The 18913-nt window shown below is 31.4% G+C and overlaps 1 protein-coding gene across 2 annotated transcripts in view; it reads right to left on the reverse strand.

Moving 5' to 3' along the window:
- The window catches only part of LOC126777377 (calbindin-32), a 123499-nt gene that overhangs the window by 6939 nt on the left and 97647 nt on the right, over positions 1–18913 (reverse strand). For both annotated transcript variants that reach the window (XM_050500420.1, XM_050500419.1), the window contains exons 4-8: positions 10238–10327; positions 9542–9628; positions 6126–6182; positions 5200–5283; positions 3053–3108 (exon numbers count right to left, since the gene is read on the reverse strand). In XM_050500420.1, coding sequence (XP_050356377.1) covers positions 3053–3108; positions 5200–5283; positions 6126–6182; positions 9542–9628; positions 10238–10327 — 374 coding nt within the window. The remainder of the gene's footprint in view (positions 1–3052; positions 3109–5199; positions 5284–6125; positions 6183–9541; positions 9629–10237; positions 10328–18913) is intronic.

The following is an 18913-nucleotide window of genomic DNA, read 5'->3' on the forward strand; positions in this document are numbered from 1 at the left end:
TTATAATAATAACAGATAATTAATATAACAGGAAGCGTTTTATGTTCTCGTATTCTGACCCTGCTAATTAGGGGTGGTTTAATGGATATAATATTGCAACAGAATCTAGAAAACGTAACATTAACATAAGCAAAGTCTAAAGTTTTCTTTTTGTGCTGTAATTAATTTTTGATAAAATTACTTAATAATTGTTTTTCATGTCGAGCAAATAACATGGTCCAAATAGAAGTAATTTTCGTTATGACTGATGACAAAAAAGAATAAGAAAAGAATATCTTATCTCTTGCAAAATAAGTCTCAACTCCTAAAAGACTTGGACATTACATTCAAAAGATGTAAACAATAGCAGCGCCATGTCGTAATTACAAAAAATATGTGAGAACATATTTTTATTTATTATAATAAACATGTAGAGTTTAAAAACTGGCCATCTTCTGGCAGTCTGATCTAGGTTGCTTCCGAATGGCAAAAACTGGCGTAACGCCTTTCCCGAATTTGATAATATACTTGGCAGCATTTCTAGTAACATTAAGAAAACCTACTTTTTAGTAGCTTTTAGATGACTTATACGACTCCAACCCCTTTTAAATAAAAAAAATATAAATAATAAAACTAGGTATGTTTTCCGTCGTAAACAAAACACACGTAATCATGTGATTCTACTATAAACATAAGTCATTATTATCATATCAAATTTGCCGGTAAAATAATTGTAAATAATTCACAGTGAGTGACTTAATCGTGCAAAAACATCATCGTACAAAAAAAGTCAGGTCCCGATATAAGTTAGTATATATATATATACTATAGTATATATATATATATATATATATATATATATATATATATATATATATATTTCTCAACACTGTTAGAGATACCTAACCTAGATTCTATTTATCCATAGAGAAGCTTGGAATCAGCGTTGATTGTATTAAATATGGCGACTAAAACTTTGATTCGATAAAACAAGCGAATTACATAATCCGATCTCGTCTCCGGTGGGATTAAATCGGTATATTCGATGTTTTACCGGCTTTCTGAATATAAAGCCGAGCTTCGCTTCGTTGCTAATATTTACAGTTCGAAAATGTCTGCCGATGGATCTATAGACGTATTTTTGTCCTTCGAAATGATCTGAACGATCATTAGAAATTTCTTATTTTCTTGAATATTTAATACATTTTCTTCTTATCACAATCTGAAGTACATTCTTGATTGCTCAATGCTCAAGTGTTTAATGTAAGAGCCTTGAATTGCTAAAGGTTGTCTTGAGTCTTATAACCTTCGTACTTATATTAACCGTTAATAAACGCTTATAAATTATTCATTACGTTAAATTTCAAACGAAAAGTGGGGCCGGTGTAAGGTTAGAAGAAAATAGATACGATGTATCTCTCTTTCTTTCTTTTTCTGTGTATGTATTATTCGTTCATACATAATATCATCCATACCAGTTATGCCTATAGTCTATTCCAATCGCAAGAGGAGTAAATAAATATAAACAACTTGGACTTTAAATTGACTTTGGTCAAGATCGAAATTTATGATTCGATAAAAATTGGGTTTTGAATGATGACGAAGTTGCTATCCGCATTCTGATGTTAAATTTAACTTTATATAATTACTTAAGTGGAATTTTTTTTTTTTTTTTTTTTTTTTTTTTTTTTTTTTTTTTTTTTTTTTTTTTTTTTTTTTTTTTTTTTTTTTTTTTTTTTTTTATAGAATAGGAAGGCGGACGAGCATATGGGCCACCTGATGGTAAGTGGTCACCAACGCTCTTAGACATTGGCATTGTAAGAAATGTCAACCATCGCTTACATATCCAATGCGCCACCAACCTTGGGAACTAAGATTTTATGTCCCTTGTGCCTGTAATTACACTGGCTCACTCACCCTTCAAACCGGAACACAACAATATCAAGTATTGCTGTTTTGCGGTAGAATATCTGATGAGTGGGTGGTACCTACCCAGACGAGCTTGCACAAAGCCCTACCACCAGTAAAATAGTCATGTACTATGTATAAATAGAGATATGAATCAGGAAATTATGGCAGTATATAATATAATAGAGCTACTGTAAATGGCATGGAATATGTGTACCAACTAAAGGAATATAAAAAAAATATTGTTTACCAAATACCATTTAACAATTTTGTGAATAAATCTGTTGGTGCTAGGAGGCCTTTATCGTGGTACATAGTATACCTAACAGGGTCACATTGTAAGTTGGTGTGAAAATATACTGAGTTAAGGGTTTCGATTCTGTCCATGACAAATATTTGTTTAGGTGAAACAGGTTATACGGGTGTTAGCTGGTTGTGTGTGTATTGCTATGTACTTAGGTTTCCTAGCGAGGCTTTTGAATGTGACGGGTTTATTTAAAATGTAAAGCCTATTCCAACTACAAGGGAGTAAAGAGAAACAACTTTGACATATAATTGACGCGATAACATGAATAATCTATGATTTTTATAAAGAAATTGAACCCAATAGTGTTATATGATAAATAAAGACATATTAATCGGGAACTAATTGTAGTTAATAAAAGCTATTAGCAAATCGCATGGAATATGTAGATCTAAGATTTGTTTATCTTTACTCCTATTTCGATTGGAAGAGGCTATATGTCAAAGTACTGTTAAGGATGATAAAAAATTATGAAGCACTTTTATTTTTGTCTTTTTTAATTTATAATAGGTAGGTGGAAAGGAAAATGATCCATCTTAAGGCAGTGGAGATGGTACTGTAAGAAATATTTACCATCCTTTACATCCAATGCGCCACCAACCGTGGAAAGTAAGAAATTTCGTATGTTTGTCACACTGATTCACTCACCTTTTAAACCGGAACAACAATACCTAATAAGTCTGTTAAGCGGTAGAATAAATTATGATTGATTGGTGATGGTGAAAGGGTGGATTGGAACCTACCCAGAGGAGCTTGCACAACACCAATTTATCATTGGAATATAATGATGAAAAAAAAATATAAACATATATTATAACATGTTTGTTTTAAATAAATTCTAGTATTCAAAATTATACTTACTTCGCCATTTCGGATAGTTGAAGTCGGCCATCTTTATTCGAATCAAAAACTTGAAGCTGTGAAAATAAACTGTTTTAGTTAACTTAGTTTTGTATTAATTCTATATCTAAAGATCTTTGTATTATTATTTAGATAGTGCATAAAACTTATTCAGGTAAGGTTTATCTAAGTTTTAAAAAAACTGCTAAGAATTAAATTTAGGTGCGCGACTTTGTTTGGATGCGCGAATTAATAAAGACAGATTTTTTTTTAATTAAATTTTAATCTATCCAATGATATTTGCGCTCTAATATAGGTACATATAGGTTTATTATAAAAATAATACTAATGACCTCCAGACCGATTTCGGCCACGGCGGCCAATCTCAAGAGAGATTAGTCAACTACGCAGGAGATATTACAGTGCACAAGTGTGTGCGCTAACACAGGTGCACTCTCATAATCCGATGGGACGGCAATCCGACACGACCGGAAAGAGTTCAGGCGCAGGACCAACGGCTTTACGTGCTTTCCGAGACCTCCGAGTCTACGGCCAAATTAAATCAAGCTACTAGACCAACGAGGCAGTATAAATATAAATAGATTGTATAAACAATAACTGTAGTGCCGGGTATATTTAATATAGTATATAATATAATAATAATGACCTAACTCATCATTCGTTATATCATAACCATAAGTATTTCTGAAAATCGCTCACTAAATAGAAAACATTTATAACATACTATATAATTATTACATAAATTATTTTATTGTTTATTTATTTATCATATTCCTAATAATAATTTCATATTAATATTTTGTCATTAATTTTTTTTTTCGATGGTGTTTACGTTATTTGTGATTTGTATGGAGTTTCGATTATTGTCACTACATGGCGCTGTTTTCATTCCATACAATCGTAGTTATTGTCAACGCTGTTGAATAAGTAGAAAAAAACGCACTAGGCATACTGTATCCCTTTCTCTTCTGCTTGTCAACCATTTTTTTTTTTGTCTTTGGTCGATATTGACACTAGTTAATTAAAATCTTCATCGAAGCTTGAATACAAAACGCGTCACGGATGATTGTAACGTTGTCATAGTGTGAATGTGCTTTCGAAATCACACTTAGTAGCTGTCTGACATAGATTTAATCATGTGTCGTATACGCGTCCGCGAACTGTCAACGCGTCCGTTATTAATTACGAATGAAATGAAATTTCTCATAATTATCGCATCCAGGCGATCGCATATCACATCCATTTAAAAATATACTTATATTCATTGTGTTGGCACTTTATTGATTGCCTGTATCGGTCGGTTGGATATAACTTATAATAAAATTACATCTGGCCATTAACTGTCATTGTGGAAAAGGACAACTGTCATGGTAGCGGTTTTTAAAAAGGAATGGAGGAACTAAGAAAATAATTATTATGGTATTAAGATTATATCGGAGAATAAACAATATTATATTGACAACTGTGTCTTATTTGGGACCAGCTTAAAATTGAAAAGTATATTCATTAATAAATGTGAAAATATATACCTTGACATATTTCTTTATTTATTCCGAATAGGTGGAAGACTTTTGACTATGGTCATTCTATTTATGATTAAAAAAAAACTAAAATGCTGCAGCGAAGAGACGGCGCAAATATTCATTTCTAATTTTAAACAGGAATAGTAGCGCAAAAACTGTTCTTTTTTATGGAATGGGTAAGCAGACTGGCAAATGGGCCACCTGATGGTAAGTGGTCACCACCGCCCATAGACATTGATGATATAAGAAATATCAACCATTCCTTACTTCGCCAATGGGCCACCTTGGGAACTAAGATGTTATTTCTCTTGTGTCTGTGGTTACACTGGCTCTCCATTCAAACAGGAATACGGTAATACAGAATATTTCTGTTTGGCGGTAGAATATCTGATGAGTGGGTGGTACCTAACCCCACGGGCTTGCACAAAGCCCCACTACCAAGAAACAGATAAACCCCTTATAGAGCTAATTAATTTTTCGGCAAGAGAAAAGGAATTGCGATTCAACGGGGAAATGCTGCTAGCATTCTTGGAAGCTATTTGAATTTTTATTTGAATATGCTTATTTAAATCTTCACTTATATAAAATTATATTATATTCGTTATATATAAACGTTTCCGTCACCATTGTATCGGTATACTCGATGAGTTTGTCTTCAGACACGTCGTTAATTTTCTTCGCTTCCTTCAGCAAATCACGGAGAAAATTCTGCAAAGTATATTTTCAATATTAACGCTTGAATTTTTAAGTAAGATATCTTATTTTATGTATACATATGTTATATACTCTTGAAGTCAATGGATTCTTTTAAAATCACTCGTATAGGGGTTAATAATGCAAGCGTTATCTATTCAGTTCACGTGGCTGGCTGGTTGCCGGTTAGTCAAGACCTTCGTTTTGTCAAATCCAATGGAAAATAGGATTAAGGAGAGCGGAATATGGTTATGAATTATTTTGAAGTAATCACAAATATATCAACTCAATCATGGTGTTGATCGGCTTTATTAAAAAAAACGCAAACGTATATTAGTTATTTAAAATATTTTATTGTAAATATTAAAATATAAACATAAATAAAATATAAAAAAAAAGCCGAGATGGCCCTGTGGTAAGAACGCGTGAATCTTAACCGATGATCGTGGGTTCAAACCCGGGCAAGCACCACTGAATTTTTATGTGCTTAATTTGTGATTATAATTAATCTCGTGCTTTACGGTGAAGGAAAACATCGTGAGGAAACCTGCATGTGTCTAATTTCACTGAAATTCTGCCACATGTGAATTCTACCAACCCGCATTGGAGCAGCGTAGTGGAATAAGCTCCAAACCTTCTCCTCAAAAAGAGGAGAGGAGGCCTTTAGCCCAGCAGTGGGACATTCACAGGCTGTTACGGTAAACACAAATACGATAAGAATAATTTATATCTCATTTACATATAAATTACTGAATTAATAAAACACTGAGTTATAATAATCTAGGATTAAAGATTAATAAAAATTATATTCAATTCAGGTCGTTGCTTAAACGCTTTAAAAAAAAAGTGTATTTTACCTTAAGCTCGTCAGCTTCAATGTATCCGCTGCCGTCGGTGTCGTATTCCCTCCAGATCTGAAACAATATCGATTTCATCAATAAAGGGACTTGTTGCTCTTCGTTGTAATTAACTGGGCTAAATTCATACTATATAGCCTCCTATTTCTACCCTTAGGATTCTTGATAATTTCCACAATTATCAAGAATCCTTACTACCTAGCTACCTACCTAGCGGATGTTTACGATATAAAATGAACTTTTTTTTTAAATCATTTATAGGCCAGCGCTTGACCGTTAATTTGCCTGCAGTATAGAATTTTATTCATTTTATAAATTTAAGAGCCAGGAAACATCGTGAGGAAACCTGCATGTGTCTAATTTCACTGAAATTCTGCTACATGTGTATTCCATCAAATTTTTCAAAATAAATTCCTTAAAACGGTCGTGAAATGTCAGAAAGTAATATGCGACATTGACCGTAATAATTACAACATTCCAAGAACACACGGATTAAAATAGTATATCACATATATATGAAGTTAATTCTTACAGAATGATACTGAACTCAGTTTTTAACATTCAAATAAATGTTAATTTTGCAATTTCTACAGGGAAGTGTAAAGTACCAATTTATATTAGCTATAAAACCTAAGAAACGTGTTTTTTTTTTCTTTTTTTTTTAATTGAATGAAAAAAAATCTCTTGGCCGGTATAAAATAACAATGTCGCTTTTTCTACACGAATGGTTTTAGCTACTATAAATATAAACACTTGTTGTTAGGCTTGAAGAAATTGATCTTAAGTATCTAGGTTTTAGAAGAGAATTTCCTTTGGACCTGATTATAGTAGCATTTTAAGGTCGATTTTGTGTGCATTGCTTTGATCAAATAGTTACCACCGCCTTCAGAATTATTATATATTACATAAACCATCTTTTAAAACGCCAATGCGCCACCAACCTTGAGAACTAAGATGTTATGTCATTTGTGCCTGTAGTTACACTAGTTCACTCACCTTACTAACCGGAACATATACAATACTAAATACTGACTTGACTGATGTTAACCATTCATGAAATTAGGATTATTTTTGAACCACAAACCCTGAGAAAACAATTTTGGGATAGCGGGAGAGGAATTAAGTTAATACAAGTCGATTTTAGTCTGAATACTTTCAATCAAATTGAAACAATTAAAACAAATTCAGTTACGCTACATTTCATCATATTACGTTTTTAGGTACCGTATTTATGTAGATGAATATCTAAAATAGTTTTTTAACCTTTGAGAAAAGGAAATTTTTTGTCATTAAAAATATTATCTTTCTCGGGATTAGCAAAGAAATATTTGTCCTTATTTAATAAATCATAATAATTTGAACTTACTAAAGTATAGCAAGTGCGTGCCGTGTTCAGCCGTTACAGCCGGTTCTGTAGATTTTATGGCTCCTAAAAAATGCCAATGTGAGGGCACAACGTTTTTACGATATGTAGTAAATTCTACATGATATTGTGAATTAAGCCGCTTCGCTGAGTTATTTTATCTATTTTCAAAAATTTATTTATAATTTCAAGATATATTACTTTTTAAATTAGCTATTTTATATGTATGTAAGTATTTTAGATTTGTAAGAAAGCTTTTTCTTACTGCAAAGATTATTTTTGTTAGTTTAGAAATAAAATTAATTAAATTTTATAGTTTAATAGATTAACGCTATTTTTAACAACCAACAAAACATTGAATTATATTTATACTAACTGCCGCTCGCGGTATCGCCCAAGTGGGGAGGAGGGAGATGTGTTAGGTATCGTACGTTTTTTTCTATACCACTGATATATAAAAATTTCATGACAAACAAACTAATTCGCAAATTTAATATTAGTAGGGAATATAAATAATTAGTTTGTATTTTTTAAAGTTTTTTGTTATGTTTGTGAGCTAAAAATATAAATTATAGCATTCATTTATAATAATTTTATTATTAAACACAAATACGAACAAAATGAAGCAATCATTTTATCTATAATATTATTTTATTGTGACAAAGTGCTTTGTTTACGAATCGAGTTTCATTTTAACAGATAAACCATTCTTGCGCACGACGGCTGAATCATTTTTACTAACCGTGTCAGTAATTGATATATAAATAAAATATTATGTTATCTTTATATAAATTATTGTTGGTCCTCTTCGAGGGCGATAAGAATTGGAGTTGATTCTATCACTCTTCGCTAGCGATAGAAATGTGATAGGTTCATCTAACTCATGGAGATTACCTCACAATCTGTGGATCTCACGATTATGTGGATATTTAAATTAGAAACTTTATTTTATTTTGTAATTTTATATTTGTATAAATTTTAATTGTAATTAACTAAAAGTAGATTAAGAATCCTATTATATTTGCATGACAATTAATGGAAGATTGTAAAGTACATATTAATAATTTAATAACTAATGTAACGCAATATATACAAGAAAAGAAAATGAAAGAAAAAAAATTGAATACCATTTTACCTTCACCGTTGAGTACGTTATGAATAATAAACGAAAAATAAGCACATGAGCTATGCTCTGGAATTAAACTCGCAATCTTCGGTAAAATTCACTTCTTATTTCCACTATACCATATCGGCTTGATTTCTGTTATATGCTTGTGGTTATATACTTTCTAAACGTTTATTGAAGTCATATTCATATAACTGTTTTGTCGAAACAATGAATCATAGCTACGATAACGATCTTATAGATAATGCTGTTGTTAAATTGTGTGTGCTGTGTATATACGGCCGGCCTCTAGCCGTATTAGGGTATAGTGTGATTGTCTTCTAGCGCAACCCAGATGAAACTGCGTGGCATTGAAATCGATTTTAAGTATCGTATTGTAAAACTAAATACAGCTTCGTTTATTTTTCATAATCAGTACGGTTCTGAACACAATACATAATTCTTTAAAATAAAACCTTTATTTATTCGCAAACACGTTTCTTCAACTTTAGTTATATGTATCTAAAAGTATGAGTAACGATGTCTGTAAATAATTAATATAATGTAAACATATACATATTCAATTCAATTCAATTCATATTTTAGTTAAGAAATTTCAAAAACTGTAAATTGTAATTTTTTTTGTATTTACAGAATATCAATTATCTTTTGTAAAGTTTTGATTTATACATTCATAATTAAATCATAATTATATTTATTAGTTTATGTTAATGTCAAAATTCAGTTATATATTTTGTAAAACTATTTTTATATACGCAATCAAGCATTCCTTCAATCTTAACTTGCAATCAAGCGTTGCTTCGTAATAAATAAAAAAATGATTAACATTAAAGTTTTGAAAGGCAAACAGTACATTAAGTGAGAAGTGAGGCCTCTCTAATCGGATTTGGACTAAGTAACACTAAAATTGTATTTGTAAAAACTTACCTTCATGAACTCCACACTGGATTCCAAAGGATTATCGAACCTGAAAAGCAAGAGGAAGTTCTCTTCCATTGGCAGGAGCTGGGCTAACTGTGGGAAATAATAGTTCTTATTACCAAAAGTTTTTTATTAGAACAAAGGGAACAATACCTTTGTTTGGTCTTTACACATTTAAATACAGTATTTTGACCCAGTCCTAAATATTTCAACACCAATTTTACGCTATTTTTGGGTAAATACTTAACATTGGTGCTTATTTTATGCTATTTTTTTTAAGCTGGCAACACTACTATTCTAGTTGGACTTTTGTAACCGCTATATAAGTGCCTATGATTTCGACAATCCTCACATTCTTTAAATTTAAATAATATCTTATAATTTATTTAATATTAAACATATAAGTACATATTATTATTCATTATCTCTAAGCTCAAGAATGTATACCTGTTTCGTAGTCAAAAGTTCTGGTTGAGCTCAACGTGTTTTATCTATTGAGGATTTTCATTTATCATTATTATTTTAAAGTCAAAATCTTTATTAAATTTAGAAGCTTCATACTTATCTATCTAGTGTTAAAAATCTATTACATTAAAATATACCGTGCATTTAAAAAAAGCTAGAAAAATATATTCAACGGCTTTTTACTTTACATATTGTAATTAGCCATTAAGAACATTTGTTAAGAAAGTGAATATTTACTTCTCGTATATCAATTTTTCCATCCTGATTGTCATCGTAAGCTTCCATGAAACAGGCCTTCAGCTCCACCAGCATCGAGTCAGACACCGCCTGCGAACAATATTTCTGAATTATCATTACAGTCCATAAATGTCCCACAATTGGGTGAAGGTCTCCTGATGAGGATTTCTTTATAAAACCTTATATTCTACTCACATCATATTACCATTTGATGACCATAAAAACTCTTTAATATTCAATAAAGTTTATAATTTTTTTATGTGAATTTAATGATTAAGTCAGATTATACCTGTTAGTGTAAACACTTAAACTCTCTTCTAAACGATCATAATGAGAACTGTCAGAGATTCGAATGGATAGCTAATTAAATATTATCTTAAAACTGTGGATTTTTATATTTTGGATTATTTTATTTAGATATCATATAGCGTTTAATAACTAGAACTCTATTCTACTTTATTATATTCATAAGGTGTTACATCCATTGACAACTCATCTACCCATAGACAATGGCATTGTTAGTTATATAGACCATTCTTATATTGTTAATGTACTGTCAATCATGGCTTCTAAGATGTTACATTCATTGTGTCTTTAGATTACAGTCACTTTTTAAACTGGTACATAGTAATATGAAGTTTTATTAGACATAAACAACCAGTGTTATTGCTCAACCAAGATGAACGCGTGGAAAACACCCACTACCGCATACCGTCCCCAGGTACCAGGTTCAATGATAATTTTATAATACCTGCCGCAGCTTCACCCGATTAGACTAAGGACCACATAGAACGTTTATATTGCAGGACAAACATACAAAGTTTTTTTTTGGCTCAGGACCTGTTGGACCTAACGGATTTACTCGTCAAAGTTTCACCACACTTGGATCTATCCGCATAGAGCACAAATATACAAACATTATTTTTTTACTTATATGTATAAATAAAGGTTTTGCTAAGATGATGACAATCTAATGCAAATAAAGCAATCATTCTGCTGTAATTCGATTTATATTCGATTAGCACTCACTTTTTATTCGTACTTTAAACTTGTGAAATCACATTTGACAGTCATCTACTGGATTTACTTTTTTTTTTTATTTTAAAATTTATTTGCAGATAGAAAACATGACACTTAAATCTAGTATTCTTTTAAAACGTTAAAATCTACATAAAGTGCGAACGAATCGGGTATTCAAAATATTCAAATTTCAAAGTTTGTTTGCAAACTGTGATGACAGCACCAATGAAGTTTAAAATTGCGTTCTATTCACTCGACTATCCGACACAATGGCCGACTCACCCCGCAGAAGAGCTACAGTTATTTCCGTAAAGTATAGATTTCAAATTTCGAACGGGAGTCGTGTATATACCTATCGTAACATAATTCAAAAGAAGTTACAATAAAAGTTTTTTTTTTGTTATAATCTGTGATGCAATTAAAAATAATTCCACATTCTCAGAACCCTTTTAAAATGCTATTATTAGGACTCGACTGAAATCGGATGACATATGTTCCGAAATTTTAATGAATTATATTTACATTAATTTCAGAATAAATATAAAATTTTACTGTTTATTTTTGCTCCGTTCAGAAATTTGTAATATTTTTTTTATAGTATAAATAGGCGGACGAGCATAGTGGCCACTTGATGGCACTTACCAACGCCCATAGACATTGGCACAGTAAGAAATATTAACCCCATCGTTTACATCGCCAATGCGCCACCAACCACCAAGATGTTATGTCCCCTGTGCCTGTAATTACACTGGCTCATTCACCCTTCAAACCGGAACACAACAATACCAAGTACTGCTGTTTTGCGGTAGAATATCTGATGAATGAGTGGTACCTATCCAGACGAGCTTGCTTGCAGAACCCTATCACCAATAAGTTAATTTAACGTGTACCTTTGAATCTATTACTTAAATAAATAATTTATATAGTTTATAATTACGAATAATATATAATATAAATATTAAATTTGGGCAATAAATATCAAAAATCTCATTCGCAATATATTACTTAGAATGTATATTTGTTTCTTTGTCTATTTGCATATATTAAGTTATAAATAATTAGTTAATATTTTTATAAAAGTTAGCATTACTATAGCTACGTTTAGTTATGTTGTTAATATATATTCTCTACATAACAAGAGCTAGTCAATCTTACAGTTCTATTGGAAATGTGCAGTCAATAGATGTGGGATGAGACATCGGGCAAAACATAGCTATTCCAATCGAAGGCCTAATAAACAAACCTTAGATTGACGTATTCCATGCGCTTGTCTAAGCTATATTATATTTTGCACTACAAACGGTTCTCGATTAACATTATTTTTCTATATTTATAACACGATTCCACTTAACTGCTTATATCCACTTCAATTTTACTTCCAAATTTCCGATAGCAATTCCACCGACATTCAAAACACCGTTTTTTCGCGAATCCTCAATGAATATCAAGATTTACTTTTTGATTTTACTGGTGGTAGAGCTTTGTGCAAGATCGTCTGGGTAGGTACCACCCACTCATCAGGTCTTCTACCGCAAAACAGCAGTACTTGTATTGTTGTGTTCCGGTTTGAAGGGTGAGTGAGACAGTGTAATTACAGGCACAAGGGACATAACATCTTAGTTCCCAATGTTGGTGGCGCATTGGTGATGTAAGTGAGCGTTAACATTTCTTTCAATGCCAATGTCTGGTGACCACTTACCATCAGGTGGCCCATATGCTCGTCCGCCTTCCTATTCTATAAAAAAAAATATTCAAGATCTCGACCGTATCAATTCGATGTCTAAGTTGCATATTTGTCTGTACTCCTCGTGTGGTTGGAAGATTATACGCAAGCACATATAGAAACAAAATCGGTTTCCGTTTGACTTTAACGACTGCACTTTCGTAGTTTAGTCTGTTGTTTTTTCCGGATTCACACAATTATGTATCGATGTCAAATTTTAAAACTACATTACATTATAATGATTGTAGTAACAGCCTATAAATATTCCACGGATGGGTTTAAGCTTTCTCATCTTTTGCTTCTCTTTTTTTAATCTATTTTTTTTAAGTAAGGAGTTTATTTCACCAGGCTGATCCAAAGCTTGGCAGAATATCACGATGTATTTGTTCACATGATAAGTTGTACAAATAATTTCATTGTTACTCAGCTCTCATACGTTTAAAATCGCAATGTTGGGTTAAGATTCATACGTTCTGACCATTGTGTAGGTAGTATTGAAAATTAATTTTGGTATTAACATATTTTAATCTTTTTTGAAAATACCCGCTTGAACCGTATTGTACGACACCTTGGCGTAAAAGTATTATTAAAATAAAGTTCACGTGCTTTGTTGTTATACGAATTCGATATAATAATTATAATAATAATAATATCCTGGGACATTTTTCACACACGGCCATCTGATCCCAAATTAAGCTTGTACTATGGAAACTAGACAACTGATATACTACATATACTATTTTTCATTTGTAAATACATTCTTACATAGATAATTACACCCAGACTCAGGACAAACAGACATATTAATGCACACAAATATCTGTCCTGGGTGGGAATCGGACCCACAACCTTCGGCGTGAAAGGCAAGCATCCAGCAACCACGCCAACCGGCTCGTCCTCGTAATATTAATATACAAAGTACTTTATAGATATATTTATTATAAGTATTTGAGGATCAAATACACGTATGAGCATTTATTTAGCTCTTTCGCAACTAGCTTCTTAGTCATTTTTGACGTAATTTCCGTTTCATCTTCAAAATTTACTTTCAACGCCTTTAAAGAAGTATAACTTCAAAAATTGCAATAGAATTTGGCTTAAATCACTTTTGATGGAACGGTTTTGGTTACAAGGTTACGTAATGTTTAAATCCATAAATGTAAATTGTAAATGGAAAATGTTGGCGTTGGGCCAAGTGTGGTCGGTCATATGTTGACAAAACCAATTCTGTATCACCGTATGCATTTTGGCTCGGCTTTAAGTGTATTGTTTCCTGTTAAACTCGAAATTGTTGTTTTTATTTATTCAACAATATTCTATTTGGCATAGATTTGAAGGAAAATATTGTAAATGTATAATATAAATTCAAATAGGAACGACTGAAAAATATTTCGTAGAACTATTTGAAAAAAATTCATATAACTTTACGCATTGTAGTCATAACAGTACACTTACAGCCTTTTTTTTATAGAATAGGAAGGTGGACGAGCAACAAAAAAAAAGGCCTCCTCTCCTTTTTTGAGGAGAAGGCTTGGAGCTTATTCCACCAAGCTGCTCCAGTGCGGGTTGGTGGAATAAACATGTCGCAGAATTTCAGTGAATTTAGACACATGAAGGTTTCCTCACGATGTATTCCTTCACCATCAAGCACGAGATGAATTATAATCAAAAATTAAGCACTATATATACTTCTACAGCTTTTCTTAGTGGTAGGGCTTTGTGCAAGTAAGTCAGGGTAGGTAACATCCATTTATCACATATTCTGCCGTTAAACAGCAATATTTCGTATTGTATGTTCCCGATTGAAGGATAAGTTTGCCAGTGTAACTACAAGCACATAGGACATAACATCTCAGTTCGTAATTAATCTTTAAATTTTAACGTAAATTAATATTTCTTATGCTTACCATCTGGTGACTCATTTGCACTTCATTTCGTATCTATTTTAAATTGAATGAATAAAATAAAATAACTTTTGTTTAAAAAAGAGCTCTATTCGAATGAATATCTCCATTAAGTTATAGCAGAATAGCTGAATAACGCAAGTTCACTCTATTTCCTCTTTTTCATAATCTGATGGACGGCATATCTGCCACGACCGGAAAGAGTAGGCACAGGACTAATGGCTTTTCGTGCTCTCTGAGTCATGGTAGTGTGAGTAATACCAAATTTTGGACACTGGTGCAACTACGAATTGCTTTACATAAAAATCAAATGACTTTTTATTGATCGACCAGGGATTTGAATCTCAGGGATTAAGACCAACTAGGCCGGCAATTGTCTCAATTATAGTACTGTTTAAAAATTAATAGATTTACTAAAAGTTACAAAGTCTAGGTGTTGTGTAAGCGACATTAGCAAGAGCATAGATGTCTATGTACGTTTATATTTTTCAAAGCAATATTAACCTTTAAAATAATAAACTGTGAGCAAAAATAAACATTTAAGGCAGTATTAGTATTTTTTACTTTATCCCCCGTTATCATTGCGGTGTAACGCGGAAACCGTCATTAATCAAAGTGACAGTAAGTAGAAGTTGCTATTATAAAATATTGCTTATCCTATCTAAAATTTAGTACAATACATTTATTATAAATTAATTTAATTATTTTTGTAACTTCGTAAACCGAAAATAATATTTTAAAAAGGGAAGTCTGTTCGAAGCAGGTAACGATATTATAAAATATTTATTAAAAATCTGTTTTTAACACGACTTTCACAGATTAAAAATAAATACACAAATTATATAATTCTGTTTACATATGCTGTTATAAAACAGTAAATTGTATATTTGTTTTATAGTGATTAACTTAAAAAAAAATCATATTTCGAAGCAATAAAATCTCTTATGGCTGCGGGCGCGGGCATAAGCTAGTTGAACATAAAACCAAAAGTATCATGCAGTAGATATCGATAATCAAGTATTATACTGCCAAATAACGGTAACTCTCAGAGGCTACCGAGCTGGCGCATGTCCAAGTCGGCGCCGCGTTAACTTTACATATTAACCAAATATATGGATTTATTGATAAAAGTAATTGGGTTAAAAATAATGCCGATTTATCTACAGACACTGTTTTAACAAAATATTAATCAATGTGGTAATGTCATTATGTTTTTTATTATTATTAATAGTTATCAAAAGCGTGACGCATTTCTTACCTCGTGTAAGTGTTTTTTGTCTAGTGGCTAGACTTATATAATAATAGCCAATAAACGTTATTGAGTATTTAGGAAGTTAGGTACTGTTACACTTCCCGTAACCATCACGCCTGAAGTCAGCGGTTGTGTTGGATTTCTGGTTTATCGGACTGTGAGTATGAGGAGTAGATATCTATATTATATAAGGATCTGTGTGACTCACACTTGTGCACTATAAAATCTCCTGTGCTACATCCACACAGAAGTCTGTACACTCATCACAGTTTTTTTCTCTTTTCTCTCTGACTATTTTAAATAAGCAACTATATCTTAATAAACAATTACGAGTGTAAACTATATCGTATTATTCAAGCTACAGTGCAAAATTTTTGTTGTATAATAGCTGCAATGAATAATTTGTCTACAAACCGAGATTTAAGTCCGAGATATTAGTGATAACGATTATTAACTGTCACACCGTTACTAAACGATAGAAATACCTATCAAACCATTTTTATTTAAGCGTTCTTCTAATGTTATGTGACACTAGTACCAATAAAATATTTCAATAACACTTTAATGAATCTGATACTCTGATCTGATACTGGTATAATTAATATATTATATACCAGTATTCGTCCGCGGCTTCAGATGCGTGTGAGTGCGGGAATTAGGTAAAAAAAAAGTACCGAGTAGTAAGTAACTTCAAGCTCAGTGGTTTAGCCTTGAAAAAGAAACAAACACGCAGAGTTATTTTCGCATTAATAATATTAGCTTAAATCATTTTATAAACGTTTTTTTTAATCAAAAATATTACTTCATTGCTTAATTAATTAATAACTAAGACTAATTTAATCACAAAGGTGCCCGATATAATTCGTCCTCTTCGTTAAAATCGAGCGCTAGGTTATTGAAACATATAACTAAAGTTTTCATACAATAAAATGCTCTCATTCAAAGATATCTTTTTACAAAAGATTGTTATGTCAAACCGTCGCTTGATTATTGCACACTTTATATAACATTCCAATCACTTAAAGATACATAAATAACTTTGACATTTAATTGACATAATATTAGTCGAAACCTTGAATAAAATATATGTCATCTATCTCTTCGCTTTCCATTTGTGAAAAAAAAATCGGTTTGAATGTCGACGAAGTTGTTATTGGAACCCCAGATTTATGCCTATATAAGTAGTTAAGTAATAGTGTTTAGATTGTAAAGAAAGATAAATTCATCAAGAACTGTGTGGTACATAATAAAGCAGAACTATTAGCAAATCGCGCGGAATATGTAATAATGTAAGTTTTATTTATCTCTACTTGCAATAGGCTATAGATAACATTTTAATTTTTTCGTTTTTTATTTCGTACTATTTTTTAGTAGTGTTGCCAGATTAAATAAATAAATATTACACTGTTTTGTATTTTTATTATAATATCTATTATATTATTCAACAAATTCATTCGAAATCTGGATTTGTAACAGAAAGGAATAATAACAATTTGCGTACTAAATCAACATTGGTCACGAATTGTAAATATATAATTGTTTTAGATATTATTAATAATAAACAAAGAAGCTTTGTGAGTTGATGTTGCACGTGATAAAAGCCATAATATTCGTACCACACGCATTGAGTTGTTTTTTTTGCAGCTAACATTCGAAAAATATTGCCAAAAATAAATTTAACTAAATTATATAAAATGTTACCTATTCATATAAATCTTTTTTTATATTTAGAACAATTTGAAAATAACTCTCATGACTAGGGTTTGTTTAATCGATAAATCAAAAATGGAATATGAATTCGTTAAGAGCGATCAAGTGACATTTTCATTTATTATCATAATCATAAATTACTTTATTCAAATAGGTTCGAAATATAGATTCTACCGAGAAGAACCGACTAGAATTATCAAATTAAGAGTTAAATTTTTTTTTTAACTCCAAGGTGGCTTACCGATATTTTTTCTTGCTTCCCTTCCCCATAGCAACATTTTTTTTATGGAATGCGGAAAAAGTATATATATATATATATATATATATATATATATATATATATATATATATATATATATATATATGCGGAAAAAGTATAGTATAGCCTGTAATTGAAAAATGTGTAAATCCGCCTCTTCGCCCTTCAAACTGGAACTCAACAATACTAAATATTGCTGTTTAGCGATAGAATATCTGGTGAGTGGGTGATACCTTCATAGACGACGAGTAGGACTAAGAAAAGTGTAAAAGCTTCAACCATCAAGTAACTTACATCAAGATATATCTAGCATATATCAGATTGCGATTATATGCTGAAATTTTTTTTTATTGCATTTTCATTAATTACATAGGAGCTTAGCCACATTCAATCTTTGATTTTCAATTAGCGATTCATAATTGAGGCCAACGGTTACGGTTTGCCTGTTCTTCCTAAACTAACAATTCTATTGTAATTTTCTTAATAATTTATAGTATTTTGATGTATATACAGATATGGAAATAGCTTTCGTAATATAATTCAAGAGTTGACTACATCGCTGGTCTATTGGCTGGCGAATTAGGCTGCAGATCATAAGATCCTAGCTTCTAATCCAGGAGGGTCCGGCCAATAAAAATATTCCGTTTTTCTGAAGAGTAGTACCGTGTCTCGCACGGAAGGCCGTTGGTATTGCATCTAAATATATAATATTGGTAGCTTTCCTTCTTTACTAAGTTTTTGTCCAGCTAAGTATTACTAAACTTGCCCATTGTTAAAACAATAAATACAAGGTCCTTCAGACCGATTT

Source organism: Nymphalis io, chromosome 22 (genome assembly GCF_905147045.1).
Source record: "Nymphalis io chromosome 22, ilAglIoxx1.1, whole genome shotgun sequence".
In the NCBI taxonomy this organism is placed as follows: Eukaryota; Metazoa; Arthropoda; class Insecta; order Lepidoptera; family Nymphalidae; genus Nymphalis; species Nymphalis io.